The 24,406-nt window shown below is 41.2% G+C and overlaps 1 protein-coding gene across 6 annotated transcripts in view; it reads left to right on the top strand.

Annotated features, from left to right (window-relative positions):
* The window catches only part of ASPSCR1 (ASPSCR1 tether for SLC2A4, UBX domain containing), a 34,383-nt gene extending 11,562 nt beyond the window's left edge, over positions 1 to 22,821 (top strand). For 2 of the 6 annotated variants that reach the window (XM_030461739.1, XM_030461740.1), the window contains 9 exons: positions 2,620 to 2,759; positions 5,188 to 5,269; positions 5,826 to 5,892; positions 6,881 to 6,943; positions 7,226 to 7,278; positions 19,466 to 19,517; positions 19,897 to 19,966; positions 20,315 to 20,496; positions 21,700 to 22,821. In XM_030461739.1, coding sequence (XP_030317599.1) covers positions 2,620 to 2,759; positions 5,188 to 5,269; positions 5,826 to 5,892; positions 6,881 to 6,943; positions 7,226 to 7,278; positions 19,466 to 19,517; positions 19,897 to 19,966; positions 20,315 to 20,496; positions 21,700 to 21,713 — 723 coding nt within the window. In that variant the 3' untranslated portion in view covers positions 21,714 to 22,821. Of the gene's footprint in view, positions 1 to 2,619; positions 2,760 to 5,187; positions 5,270 to 5,825; positions 5,893 to 6,880; positions 6,944 to 7,225; positions 7,279 to 7,386; positions 7,835 to 9,420; positions 9,708 to 14,719; positions 15,018 to 16,958; positions 17,313 to 19,465; positions 19,518 to 19,896; positions 19,967 to 20,314; positions 20,497 to 21,699 lie in introns of those variants that run through there. The other 4 variants (XM_030461744.1, XM_030461745.1, XM_030461741.1 and 1 more) reach the window with 4 other exon arrangements.
* The last annotated feature ends 1,585 nt before the right edge of the window (positions 22,822 to 24,406 follow it).

Genomic DNA, 24,406 nt, shown 5'->3' with positions numbered 1-24,406 from the left:
ACATCAAAGGTCCATTTTTGTAAAAGAATCTTCCCATTAATGCTTTGCCTGTGTGTGGTTTTTGAATCTGAAGAGAGAGGCTGGATAAAATCTGTGCCGGCGTCCCTTCATTTCTTGGGCTAAAGATGGTTTACAGACAGCTGCATGCTGACTTTGATGTCAGAACATTAATTATTAGAAGGTAACTTTACACCAGATTCCCCATGAGATTAGAGCTCCCTGAGGTGGTGGGGAGTAAGTGGGTCTCCAGGGAGAGCTTGCTGCTGTGGAAAGGACAATAGCCACTATTTTACTTAAACAGAAATAGAAGTTTTCCTCAGCTTATCTACTTACTGTGGTCTGGGGTGGTGACCACAGAGTAAGTTGCATTCTCCTGACGCCTGGCTTTACCCTGTAGGTTGCCTTATGGACATTGCCATGTTAGGTGGCTTCAGCCTACTAGTGAGAAGTGCCTGATGTCTCAGCTTTTGTAGTGGAGGTAGACACTTGAAAGATGAAGGTGACAAACCATAGTGCAGTATTTCTGGCTCCTGGATGGTATCACTGTTGAAGTATGGCATCAAAATGCACAGGTTACTTTCCTCTGGAGTTATGAAATGGGATGTAGAAACTGCTGTGTGGTGGCCATTCGTCACTGCAGGAGATGGGTGCCTTTTGTCACAGCTGCAGAAAATAGTGGATGTGTAGTAGACTGGGAGGTGAGTTGCTGTACCTGGTAGTCTCCTTTTTTGTGAATTGCCCTGGGAAGGTAGTTTTTCTCTGTGTGGGGCAGTGCAAGCATCCTGCAGAGAATTAACATCTTGGCTGGATGTAAGCTGGAGGTCAAGAAGAGAGTGTTCATGCTTGGGAAACAGTGGGGTTTGTATCCCAGCAGGTAGGTAGTTTTGGTAGCAGGGGAAGGGCTCTAGGGAGGAGGTTCCAGACTGCCCATTTGCAGTACCTTATTGGCAATGGAAGAAGATGTCTGGAAAGTGACACTTGAACAACAGTCGTGAAACATGGTGGTCTGGAGCAGGGAATACTCAGCAAGGAAGAGGGGTGAGCTGGGATATTTGTCTGCTTTCTTCTGTCTTGTGATTAGCTTATGTCTTGGCTGAGGTCTTTGTTAAGTTTAGGATTTGCTAATGCAGACATTGGAATTCTCTCCATTGTATCCCAGCACCCTTTTCAACATGCCATACGATATGCCTGTTCAGTCTTTTGTTTTTCTGGAAGGAAATGTTTTCAGTAGGTGTGTGTTTAGAATGACATGAAACTTAAGCCCGTCTGAGGAGATTGAAGTATACCTGATGACTGGGGAGGCCTGATTCACTCTCCTCTGACACGGATCTGACCTTATCAGACCAGCTATGGGTGGCAGTAAGGACCATTGTGCATATGGCCCTTTCCAACAGAATGACTGTGGACACCCAGGATTGCTCCTGCAGCCCTGGGCATTCCTCCCCCTGTGCCCTGGGAGAGCTGCAATCAGGCTCCTTCACCCTCTAGTTAGAGCTGACCCTGCTCAACTTTCTAAAAGTAGCCAAGGGTCCCACCCACACAACCTCACTCTTTTAATTTCTCAAATTACCCTTTAGTGCCCACAAGCAGAGTGAACATTGCCTTGTAATTTGTGTTGTCGCTTCTGACAATTTAGGGAGACTCCTGTTCCCCAGGGGCCTGTGCCTGCAGGAAGGGAGCAAGGGAGGGAGGACATTTGGGTGCTAATAAGGATTGGGAAGATTGTTTGAGAGAATAAGGAGAAAAGAAATGGGCACTGGATTTGTTCATAGAGCCTAAAGCTGTGTTAGGCTGGCGTGATCCGCAGCTTCCCATGCTGGGGTGGAGGCTGCCTGTGCCCTGCTCTGCAGGTGAGTGGGGCAGCAGGGCTGTTGGGGGTTTGCTGCCTATCTTCAGCAGCTGGCGTGTAGGTAAAGTTGCTAATAAATGTATTATGTACCTTTTTTAAAGCTAATGCATATGGTGAACTGCTTCCCTCACATCTGTCTGCTTAGCCTGCAACAAAGGCTGATTTCAGTGCTAAGTACTTGCACAGTGCAAAACAAAAGAGCTTACGCTGTCTGGGGAAGCTTTCTGCACACCAGAAGCCAGGTTAAAAATTCAGAACATGTGCAATGAGACTCTGCAGTGCCTCAGTTCAGAGAACTAAACAGGTGAAAAACTGCCCTACCAAAATAAAGGATTGCTCTCTGGAGTAAGAAGGAGTGGAGTGAGCTCTGGTTGGGAACTAGTGCCACTGGTTCTCTAGCAAGAGGGTATGAAGTGAATGGAAGATGCAATGTGAGCCAGGAGTACGTGGCAGATGAAAAACCTAAAAGGGCAGTTTAAAGTCTGCAGCAGGAAGAATAGCACTGGTATAAGTTGTGTGCAGCCTGTAAAACTGTAAAGCAGTGATTACATAGCATGGGAGGGTTGGAGTAGAGCAAAGAGAGGCAGGTTATGATTTTGGGGTAGAAGTACTGACAGCCTCTGTACCGTTATTCTGATTTAGTGACATGAATTCCACACTAGTCATTGTCTTTTAGTTAGCACATACTGTCCTTTTACTTTTTTCAGGAACCTTATAGAGTAAGCAAAGGAATGCATTTAAGACTAACCAAAACTCTTTTTATTCTGTAGCTTGTAGAACGACAGCCACTTGTATGCCACCTAGATCTACTGGAACCCCTTCCTACTGGCCCAGAGGAGCTTCCCGATGAGTTTTTTGAGGTCACAGTGGATGATGTACGGAAACGTTTGGCACAGCTGCAGAGTGAGAGGCAAGTTCCCTTTCTGCTGGGACTGAGATTGCTCCACATCCTTTTGTTGAGCAGAGTGACACTACCCATCTACAGCTGGCTGTGATATCTGGGTGAAGCTGTAGATAAGTTACTGGATGTGAAATGAATGAGTCAGTGTTCAGCACTGGAAATCTCTTGCCCTTTATGCCATTGGAATTCAAGGATTCTATCATATTTCTGTGACAGACCTATGTTTTTGTGTGAAATGGTTGAGCATTTGTGCATGGGATGATAGTTTCACATGAATGTTGAAGATGTCACCATGGAGTGCCTGTGATGCCTGTGTGGTGATAAGTTTATCTGAGAACCTCAACTTCATTAGGGATGGGCCCTCCCTAAGAAGGGATTAAGAGAAAGATTGCTTCCTGTGTTTTGCATTTCAGGGAGTTATTCAAAGCCACTTAACACCCCACCTCTTCTTTTTTTCTTTCCATCTCCCTTCTTCTGAAAGAGAAGCCTCTGCCTTTGTAATTAGATGTGTTCTTATTTACTAGAGGCCCAAAGCAGTGGTGAGCTTCTGCAATGTGTTTTGATCTGACTTCACATTAGCAATTAGGAATTAAATAGAGGGGATTTGTAACTTCTGATGGACAAATAAATATACCTATACAATAAACCAGCTTCATAAGAGTAACTCCCACTGATTTCAGCAATGCTGTAACGTTTTCAGCTAGTAAAGAAACACTTTGTATTTTAAGTAACAGAATTAACTTTTTATTAGACATCATCAGAAAAGACCAACTTTTAGACTGTATCCAAATGGTAATAAAGAAAGAATAAACTTGGACACAAATCAACCATGGGAATGTTTATAACACAAATCAACCATGGGAATGTTTATAACACACACTAAGAGGGAAGGAGTATAGCAAGCTGGACTAACTATGCACCTCACTGTTCAAGTAGCTTGCCATCAGAGCAATGAAATCAGGAATTTCAGTTCTGAACTAAAAACTCAGGTTAAGATAAACCAGCCTTCCTATCACAACAGTGTTTTGCTGACTATGTTTCTTAAAGAAATTAATTTCATTAATATATTTAGTTTCAAGTGGATCATAATTCCTTTAAACATTAAAAGTCTTCTCAGAGACTGTGGGACAGTCTGCTGTATACTGTAGCCAAGTCTGAGCTGAACTTTTTATTTAGAGCTGATTTTTTTCCCCCACAGGCTGCTGAAATCTGCATAAGTTCACAGACTGGTCTGAAAATTGCTGTGCCACGTGTGGGCCTGGGATATTTAGTGGTACAAATATAGGATCTTTTGGCTGGGGGTTACTAGAATACATCCCCCTCAGAAAATACCTGATTTTCAATTTTGCTGATGCTTGTAATCCCTTTTCCCTCACAGACAGGGATAAAAATAAAGGCAAGTTACACATTAAACTGATACCAGTTGGCTTCTGATTGCAGCTCCTGAATATTACCAAAAACTAGCTGTTTACAATGCAGTATGAATGCATATTAGATGAATTAGAATTTAATTCTGACTTCCTGAAGAGCTGAGAGTTGGTATGAATTATCAGTTGGTATGCAGATTCACAGATTTGAGTTGGCACTTTCAGAATACTTTGGAATCTGATGTACCAGGTGACAGTTCTGGTTGGTGGAGTAAGCCTATAGTCGTTCGATTCAGCAGTTGTTCCTTGATGATTCTTAAAAATAGAGAGATGTCCTTCAGAATGTACAGGTGTAAGAAAGTAGCTTGGAAATAGTTGTGCAGAATTATATGACCAAATGTTTTGCTAAAATCTAGATTAGTGAACTGGTCATTCAGTATTAAGTGCAAGCAAGGAAAAGGGACTAACACTGAACATGGGATCTGCTGGGTCTAAGCTTATCTCTTCACTTACAGGAAAATATGTAATTGCTTTCTTGAATTGATTGTTTCATCTTAAATAAAGGTAGAATACTAGTTCCTTTTAAAACACCAATTCTCGAATGATTTGAAACTTCTCATTTTTGTTTTGTTTCCCTGTTAGTAATTAATACTCATTAATTTCTTTTGCCATCATTGTTTTTCAGCTTCGGTAGATGTTCCTCCTGTGAGTAATCAGGTGCACCTTTAACCTGTCTTTTATCAGATGAATAAGTCCATCTCTTCTTGAATAGTCTAAGCAAACATTTCCCTACTCAGTATCTTTTCTAGCATCTGTTGTAGTGAACTTCTTTTTTTTTAAAAAACTTCATGAGAAAAGTAGTTTTATACAGTATTGTTGCTGGTGCTCAGTAGTTCCATGTATGAGATTTTGTGATAGGAACTGAAGGAGGTGGGGAAAATGCTGTGAGGGATACATGGAGCAGGTGAGCAGTCCTCATCAGCCTCTCTTGGACCTTTTGCTTTCTTAATAAAACAAAATACATCTTAGAACTACAGAAGTGACAGCTTGTCTTCTTCCCATGTATTTAGGAAACGCCTAGAAGAAGTTCCACTGATGACAAAGTCTTTGAGGGAGGCTCAGCTGAAGGAGAAGTTAGAGCGTTATCCAAAGGTAGCTTTTGTTCTCTTTCCAGTCCCTTTGACCAGTGCAGATTTTGGAGGTTGAGTAACTTTGAGACTCAGTTATCAATAGGATCTCGAGCTACTTAAAGTTAGAATTCTCAAATTCCTGTCCCTGTTAATTGTTTGTGGGTCTTGTGTAACAGCTGTACCATGTCAAATCAACTGGCCTGTTATGGTTTTGCTGAGTGACAGGCAGTAGAACTCCTTTATTTAGTTCCAGATGTTTCAAACCTCTGCAGTTGTGCACATATCAGTCTGTATGACTGAGCTTTCCTATCAGACTCTTATGCTTTGGTAGTATCTCATTACAAGTTAAATTTTGAGATGTTACAGTTTGAAGATACCTTAGTCTGTAAATATGATCCTAATGCAGTTTTTGTCTTTATTGTTTCACTGCAAAATAATAAGAGATTAAGTTCTCAAGGTAAGAGCTTTTGGACCAATGCTGGAATAGAATGGTATGGTGGGAGGATATCTGCTGATACAGTCAGATGCAACAGAACAGTTATGAACAACTGACCTTATGTGCTTTGCCTCTGACTCAGGTGGTGTTGAGAGTTCATTTTCCAGATCGTCATGTTCTGCAGGGATTCTTCCATCCTAGTGAAACTGGTAAGAACTATCTGCACTTCAATTGGTGGAGCTGCAGCTCACCTCTCCCATTTTTTTCAGTTGCATGACAAAAGAGAATGGCTCTGAACCCATCTTTCTGCTGTCCAGGGAAGTGATTGTGCTCTGAAAAAGTAGCAGTACCTTAAGGTACACTGTCCTTACAAGTCCCCTGAACTGGATGAGAAAAAGGTCTGGGGTAGATAACTTAGTTAAGGGGAATTTATTTTTAGGACTGCTTGATGGAGACTGGCAGGCTACTTGATGGCAAAACACATGTGCTTAGGAATCTGTCCCGCCTGATATCCCATTGCTTGTGTCCAGATGGTACGTTACTGACATGAGTTTGGGCACTTCCTCTATTTTGAAACTTAAAAAATTCTGGGGATAAAACACCACTGCCACCACCCCCAGGCCCCAACAAAACTGAAAATCCAGAAAGAAGTTGTACCTGCTGTAATAAGAATAACAGGGGATGAACCTTGCTGCCTCTCTGAGTTTACAAAAGGCTTTCAGACCGTACACCAAGTAGCTCTTGCTGTTGTTATTTGAGATTATTCTCAGCTGGCAGTAATGGTTACCCACACAAATTTTTATATACTTTTGTTTGGAACAAGCACTAATTTCTAGTTACCAGAGTCTCACCTGGCTGGTCGCTGAAAATCTTGCAGCTGTTACTGGATTAGCTAGGAACTGGCATCTGTAGAGTTTTCTAGGGGACCAGCATGTCAAAGTGGGGTTTTTTTCTTTATTGGTTGATTGGTTGGTTTGGTGTTTTGTTTGTTTGTGTTTGTTGGTGTGTAGGTTTTTTGTTTGGTTGGTTTGTTTTGGTTTTTTTTTCCTCCAAGACACTTGTAACAGTAACTGTTCTTTTGGGGAAAAGGCAATCTACAGCCATTGTAGAGGGCAGTTCTGGTACAGGTTAGCGTTTTCGCCTAGCATCTGGAGAAACAAATGTAATTCAGTGGATCTTTCTCTGCTTTTTCCACAGTTGGCATTTTGAGAGACTTTGTGAGAAGCCACCTTGCAGATGCAGACTTGCCATTTTACTTGTGTGAGTGTGCTGTTGGTAATATTTGGCCTTACTTTACAAAGCCTATTCCTAGCTATGCATATGGGATCTTGTGATGCCATGAGGTGTGACTGGGGAGAAATTCCTTCCCTAAATAGAGCCTTGGAGTGGGAAGGAGGCATAACCTGCTCACCTAACCACATTGTGCTTCTGTGAGAGCAGTGTGAATCTCTCCTTAAAGAACAGTAATCCCTCCCATAGTTGCTGTATTTATAGTTTTGATTGCTGGGTGGTCCTGTTTTGTAACTTGTTTTTTAACTTCAGTTATTGCACCTCCCAGAGTCATCTTGAACGATGAAAGTTTGACGCTCTTTGAGGTAAGGACTCCTCTGTGCCTGTCATTCCCTGATTCGTTGTTCCCCTTCACCTTGCCATATGCTTCAGTTTCTCTGAAAAGGACCTGTATAATGTTGTGGTCTCTGCAGGCTTCTGTCTAGCCAAGATTAATGGAACCAGGTGTTTTGGAGCACAAGCTTTTCACCAGAAGAGGTCCACCTTGTGCAACAATATGCACTGGCATACTGTGGCAGAGCTGGGGGGTCACATTGTTGAGTACATGAGCTCAGTGTCTTACAACTGTGTTTAACCATGGAATGTCATTGCAAGAGCTGAGCTCACGCACATTTGCTTTGTCTGCAGTTGGACTAGTACAGCTGGAGAAACTACACCGGTTTTGGATGGGTGACTGTTTTCCAATTTTACAACAGGAGCCAGAGGCCATAGTAGACAAAAATCTGACCTTTTTGGTACTCACTGAGTGAGAATTTATTTTAAGCCAGCTTGTACATTGAGGATTATGTACTCTCTGTGGGTAACTCTCCTCAGAGACTGAAATTAAGTTTAATTTTATAAATCTAGATTCTTGGAGGGTTTTTTTGCAAATAAAGTGGTCTTGAAGTCTCTGGCCAGAGACTCAGGATGTGTAAATCACACACATGTTAAGAGACATCCGGTGAGTTTGCCCCAAACTCTCCGTGTTTAAAATATGCTGTCATTCTGGGAGAGGGTTAGTGAAAGGGACCTTTCAGGCAGCATGGTGAAAGGTAGGGATTAGCATGCCTCTGAAGTTGCTTGTAATGGAGCTTTCCAAATTCCACAATTTCCTGACCAGTCTGTGTAGAAGAGGTACACACGGAGCTGCTTTTAGATTACTGAATGTTAAGGGAAGCAAAGCATTGATGTCCATGTTCACAGTGGAGTCTCCTTCCCAATACCTTGTTAAGAATTCTTTGCTGAAATCTGAAGTTTTGAGAGTGGTTTTGTAGATGTTGGAGTTCCTTGTCACTACGCTGGTGACCGGTTTACCTTCCCAGGAGGTCCTGAGCACCCCTGGGGGATTGCAGCCCTGTAAGGTGCTGTGGTTCAGCAGTGCCGTGCAGGAGCTCCTGGCCTTCATCCAGCTTCACAGCCCCAGGGTTACTCTGTTCCTGTCCTCCTTCCTGCCTCTGCGGGCCACGGGCCCCGTTCCCACGCAGAAGCGGCACGGCCGTGTCTTCCCAGAAGCAGCAATAGGACAGTATGTGGTGGTACGACATAATATCCTTGTGGGTGGGGAGAACAATTATTTTTCTCTTCAAAGCCATTTGTTATGTTTTAACTAATAATGAAAATACCAGTGGAAAGCCTTTGTGCCTTTGAGCCAGGAGTCTGCCATTAGGGCATGAAGGCAGTTCTCTCTGCTTCCTCTGACTTGTGCCACCTCACACACATCTGCCACCCAAAACGCCATTTCAAGGCACATGTGGTAACCATGATGGGAAATGAAAGGACAAATCTTGTCTTCAGATTTCTGAGAAGTCCCATGAAGAGGAAAACATTCAGTGGAAGAGCAGATAATAAAAAATGTTCTGCACTTGTTATCAGTTCTGGGGCAAGGGAAGCAGCTGTAGAGCTGTGACCAGTACAGACTGGTGCAACATGGCACATGCACACTACTCTGCCTTTTTTTGTTGTACTATCCTGCCATATCTGAGCACATTCCCCACCTCGAGTTCCTCTGCACACATTTCTGACATGCTTTTGGGAAATCTTTTTTCAGCATTCTGAAGTATGGTCTGTCTGCAGCTCTCAAGAACACCAGTCTGCATGAAATGGGTGTTTTTCTATCTTCTTCTAAGATTTGGCTGGCATGTGTTCCCAGGCTTCCTGTCTCAACCTTTGTACTTGTGTCCCTACGGAATACACTTTACTTTCAGTGTCTCTGTAGGAAGCGGTGTTCTTCCCCACCCTGTATGCCACGTTTTCCTCTAGAATCTCATAGACTTCAAATTTTGGCACTATTTATTTTTTTCCTTAAGATAATCTGTTTTTTTGTTGTTCTGTTAAATACATTGTAGATACTGAAAGCTCAAAATCTGCTTCAGTAATGAACCTTTTGACTATTCTCTCTACTTTGTTGCTGCTTTGAATTCAAGGTACTTCCCTTTCTGACACCGATTTCTTCCATTGTTTTCTGTCAGTTGGAAATCACTGTCTACTCATATGCCTGTCCTGGCCACCTTGAAATATGCTGTTACCATTCTCTTTCTCCTGTTTAGTTAGTTTTAAAATCCTTTGCATACCATACTTGTTCCACAAAGAGCAGGAAAGGAGGCTTCTCTGGCTTTTCCATAAATGTGAATGTGGCACCCTCTTCGCTGGGCTATATCTGCTTCCTGCCATCCAAACTCTGATGCTGTCTGATTCTGTTGTTAGCTTCAGTCTATCTTATAAATAAAGTTCAAAATCCTTTGCTTACATCTGTTTACCCCTCTCTCCTTCCAGTACTGTTCTTTTATTTTCTCTTTTTCAGCATATGTCTAATGTTTCTCTGGATGTCTTTTGAAATATAACTCATTCAGTGAAACACCATAGAAGTAATTATGTCTCCTTGTCATTGAATAGAAGACTTATGGCAGGAATTTCGTTGAATTTGCTGTGTTAAAGCTTTTGTTCTTTACCTGGCACTATTACTTGTGCTTGTTACAACTGAGAATTTGCCACACATGTGACATTTTTTTGTAGAATTCATTCCTCTCAGCAGCTTCCTGAAACATAAAACTCTGTTAAATTAATGCTCTGTCAAGACTACAAGGTGTCTTACAGCCCAGTCTTTCAGACTCTAAGAAATCACAACTTGATAAAGAACCTAGTTACTTTTGGTGTCAGGCATCTTCAGTTTTTAGTGGCTCTCCTGAGAGTGATGAGTTTGTGTCACATGGCAAATGTGCAAAGCCTTGGCGTTTGGATAAAACTGATTGTTCAAGATGTGGTATTCAAAAGCTGAAAATTTTCCTGCAAATTGACAGTTTTAAGGAATGATTTTTCTGATTTCCTCTCTGTCAATACACAAAAATGACATCCAGTGAAGATAAAGGGTGGCAAATCCAAAGCTGATTTAAGAATATTTTTCAAGAATACTTCTTTTCATGCAACATGTAATCACAGTGTATTCTAATTAGACTGTACTTAGGAAGTGCTTGTGTTCAGAATTTGGGCATAATTAAGCAACAGTGGATTTTTAAAGCATATTCTAAGTATGTAGGCATTACAATTATTTGCAAAACTTAGGAAGCAAGTAAATCTTATGCTTGAAGTATTTTTAGGGATTGTAATAAGACATTATGAAGAGATTATTTACATTACTTAACAGCTGCATGACTTGGCAGTTTCTTCTGAGCCAGTTGGCTCAGTGTAGGTAAGTGTAGCAATACATGCTCAAGGAAAAATAATTTGAAGTTCATGTGCATCTCATTGAGCTCTTGAGTTGATTGTTACTGCTCTGGAGCAAAGTCTTAAAACAGACTAAAAAGATTCCAAGTATAAACAACTTGTTCTTGACGTGGAATGTCCTCTACAGTGCAAATGATGGTGCGATGCATGCAGGTAATGCAGACTGTTATGTGAAACAGTAAGGGCACTGGAAACTTCTATCTAGGTATTCTGTAGAAGCATTCTTTTTTTGCATACTAATCTTTATTATTTCTCAAGACATTTCTGCTGAAAACCTTAAGGTGGGTATATAAACTTTGTGCAATTTACAGCTGTAGTGTAGCTTGGTCCCATATCTCATCTGGTGCAGAAGCCTCTGAAGGTTGGAAATGTGTATGTAGCTCTATGTATCTGACTTTCTACATATTTTTTTACCATGCAGGCTTAGTGTGACATTTCAAAATGCCACTGTTTTCCAAAGCTGATCTCCAGAATTAGGAAAATCTGTTCAGTTCATCATAGCTGACTTAAGTTGATGGTGAAAGGAGCAGGACAGAACATTTCTGTAAGCAAGGTTTTTTTCTTTTTTAAAAAATATGTTTTTCTAATCCAAGTATATTCAGAGAGGCTTTAGCCTTGACTGCAGAGCCCTAGGACATCTGAAATGAGTGCGTGATATGACTCAAATGCACTCCCCTAATGAGGTGAGCAGAGTAGAGATTTAGCAATAAGGGAAGATGTGTCACTGGACTGGCAGGAAAAACAGGAGGGAAATTGATTTGTTTGAGGAGCAAAGAAATTGGTGTATAGTCAGGGTGAGGTGGGAGAAGGCTGCAAGGGGCTGAGGCAACTTAGAAGGATAAAATGGGATGAAGAGAGGAAGCAGAAAGAAACGTGTGCCTGGGTGGGGTTGGGTTCCACTTTCTATTCAGAGTTTTACATTTCGGGGCAGAGGCTTCTGTGCTGCCAGGAGTGTGTCCTTTGGGGAGGGTGCGTGTTAAAGCTTTGAGGTTGTTAGATGCAGCTGGCTGTTAAATGACCATTATGTAAAATGGTTTTGCAGATTGGAAGAGCCATGTTTAATGCCACTGGCCATGTAGCCTGTGTCACTTGCCTTGGGCCCTTCAAGCCTTTCAGGTCATAGTCTATTGTGACAGGAATGATTCTGTGTGTTCATAAACATTTTATTTGGATGAAGCATCAAACAGGAAAAAAACAAATCCTGCTGAGAACTTCTCATACCATTCTGGTTACCCGTACTGCCTGTCAGAGGCCACAGTGCTCTGACTTACTGGGATGGTGCCTTGCCCCAGTTTAGGTTGTCTGATTCTGGATGAGGCTTTATTACCTGTAACTGATGTAAATCCTTTTTTGTCTTTGACTTCCACCTTGAGTCAGTGCAGGCCCTGGGCTGTAACATCTCCTGCTTGGGTAGGCTGTCCCTGCTGCTGTGGGTCTGAGTGCTTGGCAGGGGCTGAAGAGGACTTTCTTCTCTGGAAAGAAATGGGTGTGGAAGTGGCTCTGGCTTTCGTGTCCTTGACAACTGTTGTTGTTGGATGCCCTTTTTATAGACGGCTGTTACTAATCAGGCTGCTCAGTGCTGTCAGTAGAAGTGATGCTGGTCCAGACCAGAAGCAAGAGAGGTGATACTGCTGGTGTAGGGCCAGGTGGGGCAGCACAGGGGACAGGACTTGCTCACCACTTCTCTCTTGCTCTCTAGTGTTGCCTTCCAGGTGGTGAAATCTTCAATCTGAGAAGCAGTTTGTGTGGGACAGTGTCCATGCTGGAGGGCTGCAGAGCAGGCTGTGGTGCCTGATCTTTCACTGGATGGGATTAGGCTCTGTATGAGTGGGTTAGGTGGAGACTTTGTCCCTTTCAGGCATCATGTGGCCTGTGGAAGGGAAACCTTTCATAATTTAATCAGGGCTGCCCTTCTATTCCCATTATCTGGAAGGAAAGAGATGAAAAGACAGAGCTGCTCTGTAAAGAGACACATGGTTAAGATATTCTGTAAAATATGTGGCTTTTGGGCTGGGGAAAGAGGAACTTGGCTGTTATGGTAGAGGGTAGAGTTGCCTCTTCCATGTCATGACTGGGAGTTGGTTGTTTGGGACTGTCCATTGTCACATGTGAACCATGGAGTTGCATCCAGCATTCTCAGGTTTTAGGTTAGTAACAGGCTGTCCCCTACTCTAGATTGTCTGGGTGCTGTCTAGAAGAAAAAGTGAATGGTGTCTGAGGCAGTAGTGCAAGCACATTTGAGTATTCAGATGCTCATAAATGACTGAAATTTGCTGAAGACAGTAACAGGAGTCGCTGCAGATGGTAGAGTGCCATATTATCAACACTTATGCTCTCTTTCCGCCTTCTCACTCCATTCAAGCCGGTAAGATTGGAACTACATTCATTAAGTCTGTCAGTTACAATGAAGGGAGGACCTTCATGCAAGCAAAACTGAGAAAAAAGACAAATGTTAACTTGTTTGCCAAGATACTTGGGCTGAAAGAACTGTCTGAAGTGAGTTCTCCCCAAATATGTGTGTATTTACAGTATAGCGAGCACACAGATTGGCAGCAACATGAGAATTTTTTGAACTCATAAAGACTTCAAGGCATTACTTTGACTTTTTTTTTTGGTTATTGCTGTTTTTGCTGGCTGCCTTGTCCTCATGTCCCTTGAAGTGTTTATAATGTTCTCTCCAGAAGTGATCAGCTGCAGGCTTCCCTGGTGTAGCACTTAGTTTTGGGTTTCTTATAGCTCTAGTTGCTTGTTTATGTTTTTCTAGGCTTTTCAGAGTTGCTTCTTAGATTTTTCTTTTGCCAGAAACAGGTACTATCTGGGGTGCATTAGAGGAAAAAAATCACTGGTTGCTGAGTTAATACTAGGAAAGAGCAGAAGGTAAGAACACCAGCCACTGGAAAAGTCAAGGCAGGAAAGAGGGCAGGAGGCCATAATCTGTCTTCAGAGGAGCTGAAGGAATCCACAGGCTTCTACATAAATATTTAGATCTTCTAATCAGATCTTCAAGTGCGTCCAGTGTTTCCTCTGGCACATACCATGGGGCAGAAATCCAGAGGAGCTGTTTGTTCTTTACTTGCCTTTGGTTCTCTTTCCATATCCTATTTATTAATGCCAGTTTGGGCAATACATCTGGCATACTTGTTCAGTGAAACTGACTACGAATTAAGCCTTCTCTGCTTTTGGCAAGAGCCTGCATGTAATTTCAGAAAAAATTACTTCATCACAGTCAGTCCATTGGAGGTATTTCCAGTGCCAGGCCTTGTGGTTATTCTGCTCACTAGCAAAGAAAATTGCAATTAATAGTGAAATCCACTCAGCACATTCACCTTCCTATGTGAATCAGCCTTTTTCCGTTGCAGATTTTCTCATCTGGCTGGATTTCAGTAACAGTCATGCCTCCTGTTTGCCTCACAGGGTCTGTTGGTGATGCTTACAGGGGCTGTCCATGCTTGCCTCTTATGCTGCCTTTGAGGTGGGGGCTTTCTTGTGGGGCTGAGTTCAGAGTGGAAATTCTTCCCAGAGTGTTCTGTCTCTTTTGGGGGCTGGATCTTTCTGATCTTGGCTCAAAGGCTCAGTGAATCTCTTTATACTGGATTCCTTCTCCAGTAGTCTTCTCTGAATAGTGCTTTCAAATCTTATCTGTGCCTTAAAAATTTTAGAGGTCCCCTGCTCTGGCTGGATCAGACCTCCTCGTATAGGCTGCAAAATATCCTTCTTCTTTGGCAATTGCAGTCCACATTGAGCATCTTTGTTCTCTGGTTGTAAACACGACCCACTTAATCACTTCGCCCCTTTCGCCATGACTGTACTGTTTGTTTCTGTTTCAGCAATGCTTTGCAGTCTTGCTGGAGGAGCTTTTGATCCACCGGCTTTCTGGTTGAATTTTCCAAGAGCGAGTTTGTGTTTGGGGTGTGTGTACTATGCAGTATTTCATGTTGGTAGCTTGGGTTTCTCTTTCCATGCATGTGTTCCTTTGAAGTGCTTATTTTCTTATTCATCTTTTAACATCAAACTAACAGCAGACCTGTGGCACTCTAATCTTTTCAGATCATGTAACGGAAAGAATTCTTCTGGCAGCTGCACGTTCCCCTTAGAAAGCAGTCTCTGCCTGCTCTGAAAGCATCACTCTGTTGGGGAGCAGAATAACTGCATGGTAATAACGTACATATTTTACAATTCTCTGTTCTAGGTTTTTTTGAATGTGAGTGTCTGGAGATACCTAGAGAAGGAGGAAGTATTGAGACCTTATTTGGATAGGGTTCTCTGTGAAGTCTTTTATGTTTACTTTGACAAATACTAAACAAATTACTAAAGCATGCAGAAAACAAAGCAGAAATGTTCCTTTTGTGTCTTGCAGATGGATTTGCAGGGGAATGTTGTTCTAGTGTAGATATTTTTATCATGGAATGCAAGATGTAGCAGTCCCAGTGCACCACTCTGCAGCCAGGATGCCCTCCTGTCATAAACCACACTGGCCACTATGGTGGCTGGGTAACTGCACTCTGCTTCCTGAAATACAGCTTGGAGTTACTCAGCTACATAGTTTCAGACTAAATGTGGCTGAGTAGCAGGCTGGTCTGCAGATTTCAGAAATGGAAAGTGTTCATTTTTGCTGCTGCAACTATAAGTAAATGATGAAGCCATGTAGTTTAGAGCTTTTTAAAATCTGAGGAGCTGGTCGCTTGGAATGGTACTCCTTCACCGGGGGGGTATGGCAAGCAGGACATTGGATTCCTTCACTTCTTGCCTTATCAGTGACTTTCTGATACCTTCAGAAGAAAGCAGTTCTGTGATAAAGGTTTTGGATGGCACTCTTGGCACTTACATACTTAATTCTCATTTCTGCTACTGCAGTCCTGTGTGACATTGAATAAGTTATTTAAACACTGTACCTCTTAGTTTTTCATCTGTACAAAACAATAACAAATCAAAGACATACTTTCTCACATTTTAATTTTACGTGTTGCTCCTCATTACATACATACAATTTCACAATGGGACACAATTTTCAATTTGTTTTCTAGGTGCTATTACAATTATAATAATATAACTGTATCTGGTAAATATGCCTTGCACAGTGTGATTTAAACATTATAATTTGATAGATTAATAGCATCTGTTTTCCCAATCAGAATGGCATTGTATCTTTTACTGGAAGTCAAAACAGCAAGGAAGAGAAACGCTGTATATTTGAATACAGCAAGTAGCTGTTAGCTCATTCATATCATAGTAATATTTCACATATAACTGAATGGATTTTAAAAAAATATTTATTTCCAACAGCCTGTGATTCTTTTGGTCAATCTGGCAGGCTCGGTGAGACTCTTAAGAGGTTTCTAGATCTGTTTTGATTCATAGATATTCTTTAAAGAATCCTGTGCAGTGAGAGTAAGAACTGCAGAGTTTTTCTAAAGACATTTCTATATGCATAAGAACAGCTGCAAATGGAGAAATATCAGCTGACTTGAGAGAATAGTTTTCAGGTAATGGTCTGCCCAGTATTAGATTCTTGCATTCTTAGTAGTGTTGGAGAATACTAAAGGCTCCAGCTTGCGTTTGTGTGTTTTCCTGGACTGCAGCTGCTAAGCCTTCTCATCTTTATGCCAAGACATTCCTTAGCTAGTGGGTTCATTCCACTGGCTTTGTTTTGTTATGTAGTTTTTGCTTGTTTGTTTGTTTGTGTTTTTGTTTTGTTTTTAATGTGAAATTGGTACTGATTTGAATACTTCTGTGTTAGAAAAAAAATCTCAGCATTATGTCCTGCCAGTGGCTGGCTGTAGATTTCTTGGGGTGATCAGCAAGATAGGCTGCATTCTGTACTGAACCCTCAATAAATGCTGAGATTGGGGTGGTACCTGAGAATTCTTCACAAAGGGTTATATAAACGAGGCAGTAATCTATTTGAATTGAAGAAGAAGAATTTACTGGATGTGAATTTGGCAAGAGGGGAGACACTGTGTTGGCTTATCCCTTGGAAGGGATTCAGATACAGGGAAATGGGCCATGGGAAGCTATTCTGTATACTTGTGAGCTGCTGTTCAGTTTCTTTAGGTTTCTTTCAGTTAAAAGATTTTGAACCGAAACACTGACTGATGTTTTGCCAGCAGTGGGAAATAGTTGTGAAGGTGGATTCTGCAACTTAGAACTATGGTTATTTGTCAGCCTGTGAGTAAATAGTGTAGAGGTTTATACTGAGGAGTATTCTGTCTGTGTTTGTGTGGCTGAGTGTCTGTCTAGCTCTTGGTCTGTGTTTCTCACTCTCTTTTTCTCTTTGTGCCTTATGCAGGCCCTGCCATGAATTTTCTCTGACCCCTTGGGGCCATTCCCAAATGAAGCTTTGATGTGTGTGCCCAGAGCTTGATTGACAAGGAAGTTTTGGTGGCGGCAGCAGGGAAGCGGAGAGAAAAGGGCAGGGCTTTGAACTAAAGGTCTTTGAGTTCTGAGATGCTGTGCTTACTTATCTCCTTCAGAATGTTAATTATTTACCAAGATAATTGGTCGCGAGGGTAAAAAAAGAGAGGGGAGATTATTAAAAAATTCCAACACTAACACGCTACAAAAACCTCATTTTCCAACTTGCAGCTGGCATGAAAAGGATGTTGTGTGTAAAAGGGCTTGAGTATATGTGTATTGGGTGGGCCCTTTTTCAGGCACCCATTTCCTAAATAGAGGGATCCCTTCAGACGAATGCAGCGGAAACATCAAAGCTCTTACAAGAATTTTCTCTGGGGTTTCTAAACCGTGTCTGGTACTTTTTAATTAAAAAAGTTTATGGAGAACTGTTGTGACTAGATCAGACAACCTTAGGCCCTGCTTACTGAAGAATGAAATGTTAAAAGACTTAATAAATAACAATTTCTGCAAAAATGTCAGTTCAAGGATGTGAACGTACCTAGCTTCTTCAGCAGGAGCCAAGACATGGAGTAGACTGCTAAATGTCTCCTGCCTTGGTCTGATGTGATGGGGGCCACACAGTTTGTGAGTGCCTCCTGCAGCCTTTGTATTAATGTAAAAATATTTGTGGTACCACCTAATAATTTGGAGCTTGTAGTTAAGAAGACAGGTAAAGCTGTTTAATTTTGCCTCCAGTTAGTACAGTTTTATTAGTCTCTGTATTAGGTTGCCATCCCCAGACTCCTTTGTGGAGATAGGGGCACCTTTGAGTTCTGGTAATTGCTGTGCTGGGTTGGGTCCAAGGACCATCATTCCAGTATCCTGACTGTGCTGGTGGTGGCAACAGAAGTTCAAGAAAACTCAAGAGCAGGCAGCCTACCCTGCAGAATGGCAAAGCATGCACTAATAATAAAAAGAGGGGTAGTTGCTTGCTTTTTATTTATTTATTGGATGAAGATGAGAAATTGTGTTAACTCTTTTGCCAGGGAAAATATAAATTATCAACATTTCCTGTGCAGTTTCTGGCTATGGCAGTACTTACCTCTTTTCCACTATTATAATTTGTTTCTTTAACTGTCTCTTAGTTCAAGGCCTTCTGAAAGTTTAAAGTAATAATTTCAGCTAGTTTTTCTCTATATGGTATTATACGACATGTTAATTCTGGCAATTTCTTAATCTTTGTAAGTGGTGGTCCAACCAGTTACTTTAGGGAATTCTCTTATCTGAATTTATTATTGTAACTTTTTGTTGTTTTAATCCTTAAATTGTATTTTAGCTCTCCAGATTTCCTTCCCTACACCCATTCTGCTGCTTCTTTCCATATTATTGACCTCAGAAGCATTAGCTACCAAACCTGAAAGATCTTTATTATTTTTTTAAATTATTGGTAAGTTGCAACATTTGCTAGTTTGCTGTAATGCTTTCTTCCCTGGTTGCTTTTTTTTAGACAAGATCACAGTCTCAAGAAATGTACATACCTTAACTTTCATTTGATTAAGTGCTTCATGACCTATATGTGGGGGTTTTTTAAGGTGTGCCACACAATGTAATAAAAGCAGACTTTAAATGAATTATGATTTGGCTGACTGACATCTCAAGTAATAGTCAGAGAGGAACTGCTGAAGAACATAGTCTGCATACATCAGTGGTTAGCTGGAATTAGTTCTTACCACGCTCTGTTCCTTATTTTTATCTGGTAGATAGGTTAAAACAAAATAATCATTGATAGCATTTGTGGCTGAAATAAAGGTTTATTTTAAGACTGAAAAACACAAACATGAAAAAGGCAGTCCTACAGTTATCTAGGTCACATAATGAGCTAAATGGATGAAAAGAATGTTTGAATATGGCAATTATTCTAACAAGTAGGAATGAGGATTTTGGGCTGTTTTTGTGAAAGGATAAACTGCTTCCTGGAAGGCTATTGAAATTAGGCAAATTCCAAGTAGAGGCAGGGTAGAAATGTAGTATAATAATGTAGAATAGATTTCTGAGGGCGTAGCTGGGTTTTCTTCCCTTACTATCAACCCTCTTGGGTCTCGGCAGTTTCTTGATCATACTCAGGTTATCTTCTCAGCAGTGGAGAACTGGGTGAAATATAATAGTCTGGGATATGGGAACAGAGGACGACAAGTGGCTGGTGATCAGCACAGCGAGCACTTGCTGTACAGATCTTATCATCCGCTGTGTAGTAGAATAGATCATAGTATTTTGCTTTCTGTCTTACTGCAAGTGCCCTGTGCTCTACACAAGTTTAGCCTTTTCTGAATTACAGATGGCTCACTGACCTCAGCTTGAACTGTGAATTTGTTCGTAGCTGTCTAACCTGACTTTAATGTTCACAGTGACCTGTGAAAGTATCTACAATCGGTGATCCCTTCTTTTCCTCTTTTGCTGCAGGCTAAGCTATTTCCAACTGCTGTCATTCATTTTGGGTCTGAGAAGAGCAGGGGTGAGTGAATTTTCTCTCTTCTTCAGCTGACTGTATAGTTCCTATAGAAGACCCAGAAGAATTACATCCTTTTGTTGAGAGTTCTGACAAAAGACAGTGCAGTGTCCTTGAGGCTTCTGGTAAATGTGTCCACTCTGAATAGCTGAAGCTCTCCAGAGCTAGCTTGGTTAGCTAGTTTGAGCACGAAGGTAAACAGTCCCTTTCTTTGACATTTATTAGGCTATAGAGTAGGGATTGTCTGCTACAGGGACTGGAATGATAAAAGAATTACTCTGTAGAAGGAAATTCCATTGTTAAAAATGGCTAAGAGTTATGTGATTCTGTGGTAAATGATGTCGCCATGGTACCAAACAAGTGTTTGGGTTTTGTTTTTAAATAGATTGTTACCTGAAATTGGAATTACTGAACTCTTTGGTTTCCCCTGCTGCATCTGATTTATCAGCAGCCAGGTATGTTGGGACTGAGTAGAGCTGTGAATGGGTAAGTATTTCAGGGATGGGAGTCATAAAATGAGGCCATTTTACTACAAAGAAACGTGGTCTGAAGATCCTTGTACTTCATTTTCTCCTGAAACAGTCTTACTATCATACTTAATAGCACTCTGAGTCCATCTTTGCAAAGTAATTTAGTAATATATAATTTAGTAATTACTTTGCAAAGTAATTAAGTAAATTCTAGGGCTTCTATTGTGAAAAAGAAGAGCTTTTTCAATCTGACTTTAAAGTTTAAAGGTGGTGGTGGTATAAGCGGCTGTTAAGAAAAAAATGAACTTAATTCTACTTGCTTATTTTCCTCAGATGTTTGTCCAGATCATTAGTTCATTCTGCTTCTTCAGAGTCAACAATTCCATTCCTATCAGAACCAGACACGGGAAGTCACAAGAAGACTGCTGAGAAACCAGAACCAGCAAGTGTGCAGGAAGCACCACAGGTGCTGAGAAGGACTCCTGGGAAAATGCCCAAATGGCTGAAGCTGCCAGGTACAGTGACATCAGACAGCTCTTCTTGTTCTGAACTCCCCAGAAGGGCAGGCTCCTCAGTGCAAAATGTGTGGGATGTTGACAGTATTCTTGAAGATGTCAGCTTAAGGCTTGCAGGACATTTGGTTCAGTGCTTATCAATCACAAATCAGTTTGTGAATTAAACCCAAGCCCTCGCTGGGGAAGTATCTGAATGCAGGCTCTGGGCATTGTTGAGCCTGACATCTAATCCATATGCTTGCAGCATTCTTAACTATCTTCTGGACCTTATGTGCTGAGTTCTCAACTATTCTTGTGTAGTTCAAGCACCAATAGGCATGATATTCTACATTTCAGGAGCTCATGTCATCTGTTAAATGTCTGTTATTTCTCCTTTGCTAGTGTAGTCTGTTTTAGTACTTGCCTTTCTCTTGATTTTTTTGTTGGTCTCTGTTTTTAATCTTCACTGCAGTAGTGGTTTTCCATAATTAAGATTGCAACCAAGTTTCCATTATGAATTTTTTCTCAATTTATCCTGATCATAAAACTGCAACCTTTTTTTTTGTCTCAGAACCAATAGCTTATGTGTGGTTTTACATGAGCATTTATACACAACATGAAGTAGCTAAAAGAAGGATTACTAAATTAAATAATTGGCAATATTCAGGTTTTGATGCAGTGACAAAGAGGAGGAGAGAAGACTGACAAAAGGAAACAAAAAACATTCAACCCCCTTAACTGCAATAAAAGTAGGAGAAATTATATGAAATTCCCTAGCTAATAATGCCAGATGTTAACTTTCTGAATGAGAATTCTAGTATTTGACTCTGGAACATGCTGTGGGGCAATCAGCCTCAGCAACCGTGGTGTGAGGTGATTGCTGCAAACCGTGTGTCCGTGCATCTCCCTGCTGTGGCTGATCTGTTTCAGTCTTGTACTGGGACTCTGATGCAGATCATGTGGGAAAGAGCATCTTTACTGTTTCCTGTTCCCAGGGTGCTCAAAGCCTTGCACTGAAGAGTAGAAGTAAAGAGTATCTGGGTGCAATACTAAATAACATCTCATTTGCCTATGAAGGTTACCTGTTAACACCTGGTATGATAGTTTGATAACAGGCTTTAACATGCACGTTAATACTATATAGGATGAAATTTCTGGCTCTGAGAGTTATGATATATTCACCATTCAATATTTCTAAGCAGTGCTCTTATGTTTATTTTGTAGGTGGGAAGAGATGAAACTGCTGTGGATCAGTGAGCAGTCAGCTGTGACCTTTTCCTGATGAACTTGCTCAAAATGTTCAAATGTAAGAAATTGTTGGTGGCTCTGGAGAGTATGAACATTAGCTATAGATAGAAAATTGCTGTTTCAGATGCTAATTTCACCTTTTGGGTGAGTGGAAGTCCTGTTTGTGGTCTTCATGACTGCAGAAGCAAGGTTAGATGTTAAATTTAAGATTTCTTGCATGCAAATAATATGAACAGTTACGGGGGAAGTAATTCCCATATACTTTCTGTGAAGGACTTTGTTTCTGTCTGTATTTTTAAAACCAAATTTTCTCAGTTCTAACTTAAGGGATAATTTTAGTCTAGCTGTCTGAATTCAGGCAGCAAGATACAATCCCATATTTACCTATAGTTAACAAGACTTCTCCCTGCTTCTTGCTGGCTGGCATTAATGCTACTGGTAATTTTGGGCATAGATGGCTGGAGAGTGAGTGAAGAGGAAGAACTTAGGTCACTTAAAATATTTCAGATAGGCTTTTTCTGTAAACCTGTTGGTCTATAGCACTTGTTTTGTTTTCAGTTGCCAGGATCTTGTTAACAAAGAACACAGGTATCCGTTAATGGAATGCACGTGGAGTTTGTTTTTGCCCCAAGCTCTGTGTTTTATTTTCGTTGCATATAATCGACATCAGTAATTAAAGTTACAGTGGGGAAGAAAACATCCTGTAAGAGAGGCTTCTCATGTGACCTTTGATCTGTGGACTTCTATGGTCCAAGTGTTTCCACAGAGCAGCTGTTCTCTGCAGTGCAGTGAGTGTTCAGAGGAAAGCAGAAGTCCAGACCTTTGCCTCCTGCAGATGGTACACAGGGATGGGTATTTTTGGTTAGAAATTGCACTTCTGAAGATGAGCTCTGTAGTCCCACAGTAGCCATGGTGCTGTATTTTATTTGAAGTCTTGTCCATGGATCAGTGATTCATGTTGGACAGTAGGGGTTCCATATTATGGTAATAATATGTTTTCCATTTTCCCTGTATAGACAATTGTTCCTGAACTATGTGTGCATCTGCACAATTTGTAGATGTAATAAAGCAGTGTGGCCATAGGAGGCCTTTTATCCATCTCTTCGATAATGTTTCTTCCCCCAGTATTCTTTGGTTATCTGTCAATTCACAGTAACCTGCTCCCTTTTCAATGGGCCTGTCATGCCTCTTTTTTTTTTCCCTTTCTTTTTTTTTTCCTTTTTTTTCTTTTTTTTTTTCCCTTTTTTTTTTTTTTTTCCTTTCTTTCCTTTTTTTTTTTTTTCTTTTTTTTTTCTCTCCCCAACAAAGCAAAAGGGAGCTTTTTACCATCTGAATGAACTTCAAAGTGGCTAGAAAGGGCACCCAGGGTTTCCTGGCACTTCTCATTGTCTCCCAGCCTGGCCAACATTTCCCTTCAGGTCTAATTACTTCCAAATGCTCCCAAATACTTTGAAGAAACTAAGAGGGAGGGGGAGGCATGAAAGAAAGGTGGAAGAGGAAAAAGGAGACTCAGAGTTGAGGGAGCAGAATGCCTTAGCAAAAATGTTGATTGATTTCTTATATGAGACCCAAACATAAACAGGGAATGTGTGCAGCTGCTGGCAGTGGGGAACGCAAGGGCACTATGTGCAGCTGCTGCTCTAAATCCTTGCTGTGGAAAGCCAGCCCTTTCTAGCACTTGACAGGCTATAAAATACATACTACAGCAAAACAAAAAATACTAAAATACTGTTTATTGCTTCTGTGGATTGAGTGAGGGCTGAGCCTACACTCCGTACGACTGTCTGTATCTTGGTTCAGGTGCTATATCAAGGTTATTCATGTCACAGGAGTCAGAGGTAGACTGTAGGTAGAGGTGCTTTGCTGAATTTATGCAGGATATGTCAGGGGTAACTAATAGCCATAGGTAATGATGGCTGATGATAAATTTGTGCTGGTATTATTGATTCACAAGGTTAGAATAAACAGAAGCTGTCTAGTTGGTAGGAAGTTGTGGTGTGCCTTCAGATGTGCTAGTCTTACTCTTTGAAGAGCACAGGTAGTATCAGAGAGGACTGATTTGCTTAGCTATTTTGATTGCACCAGCTAACCATCACCTGCAAGTATGAGATGCAGGAAAACAGAGGGAAGTTTTAGGGGCACAAGTAAAACCATTTTTCTGGGCAGTTTAATGGTGTAAGTATGGGGATGAGAAAGAGGAGGCTTCCTATGTGAAGAGGGACAAAATGCCCTGATATATAAAACTGCAGGCTCTTCACTAAGGTAGTTATGTGGATTCCTACCCTGCCACAGAACTATACCTGGAGATACCTGATGAGCTGGATTTGTTTCAGTATCACTTCTGCTATAGTAGCTGAATTCATCCCTGGGGGTTTTGAGCATTCGGAGGTAGCATTACTTGAATTTTTTTGCTGTTGCATTCTTTACCATATGGTTGTGGGGCTGAAGGCTGAGCTAGGTCAGTTCCTTCATGGGTTGTTTTGTACAGCTGTACAGTTGTCTGCAGTGCAGAGGGACAGGATGGGACACTGCTTCAGCTGGTACTATCATCAGAAAGAATGTTTATTCAATTGTGGTTTTAGCTGAAGTTTTTAAGTGGTTGGTGTCCAAGTGGTGACTTTGATAGCTCTTGGCTGAAAGACTGCAGTGACCTACTGAGCCTTTGCCTGCTGCAGCTGTCACA

This window comes from Calypte anna, chromosome 18 (genome assembly GCF_003957555.1).
Source record: "Calypte anna isolate BGI_N300 chromosome 18, bCalAnn1_v1.p, whole genome shotgun sequence".
Taxonomy (NCBI): domain Eukaryota; kingdom Metazoa; phylum Chordata; class Aves; order Apodiformes; family Trochilidae; genus Calypte; species Calypte anna.
This window is presented reverse-complemented; position numbering and strand designations above follow the sequence as displayed.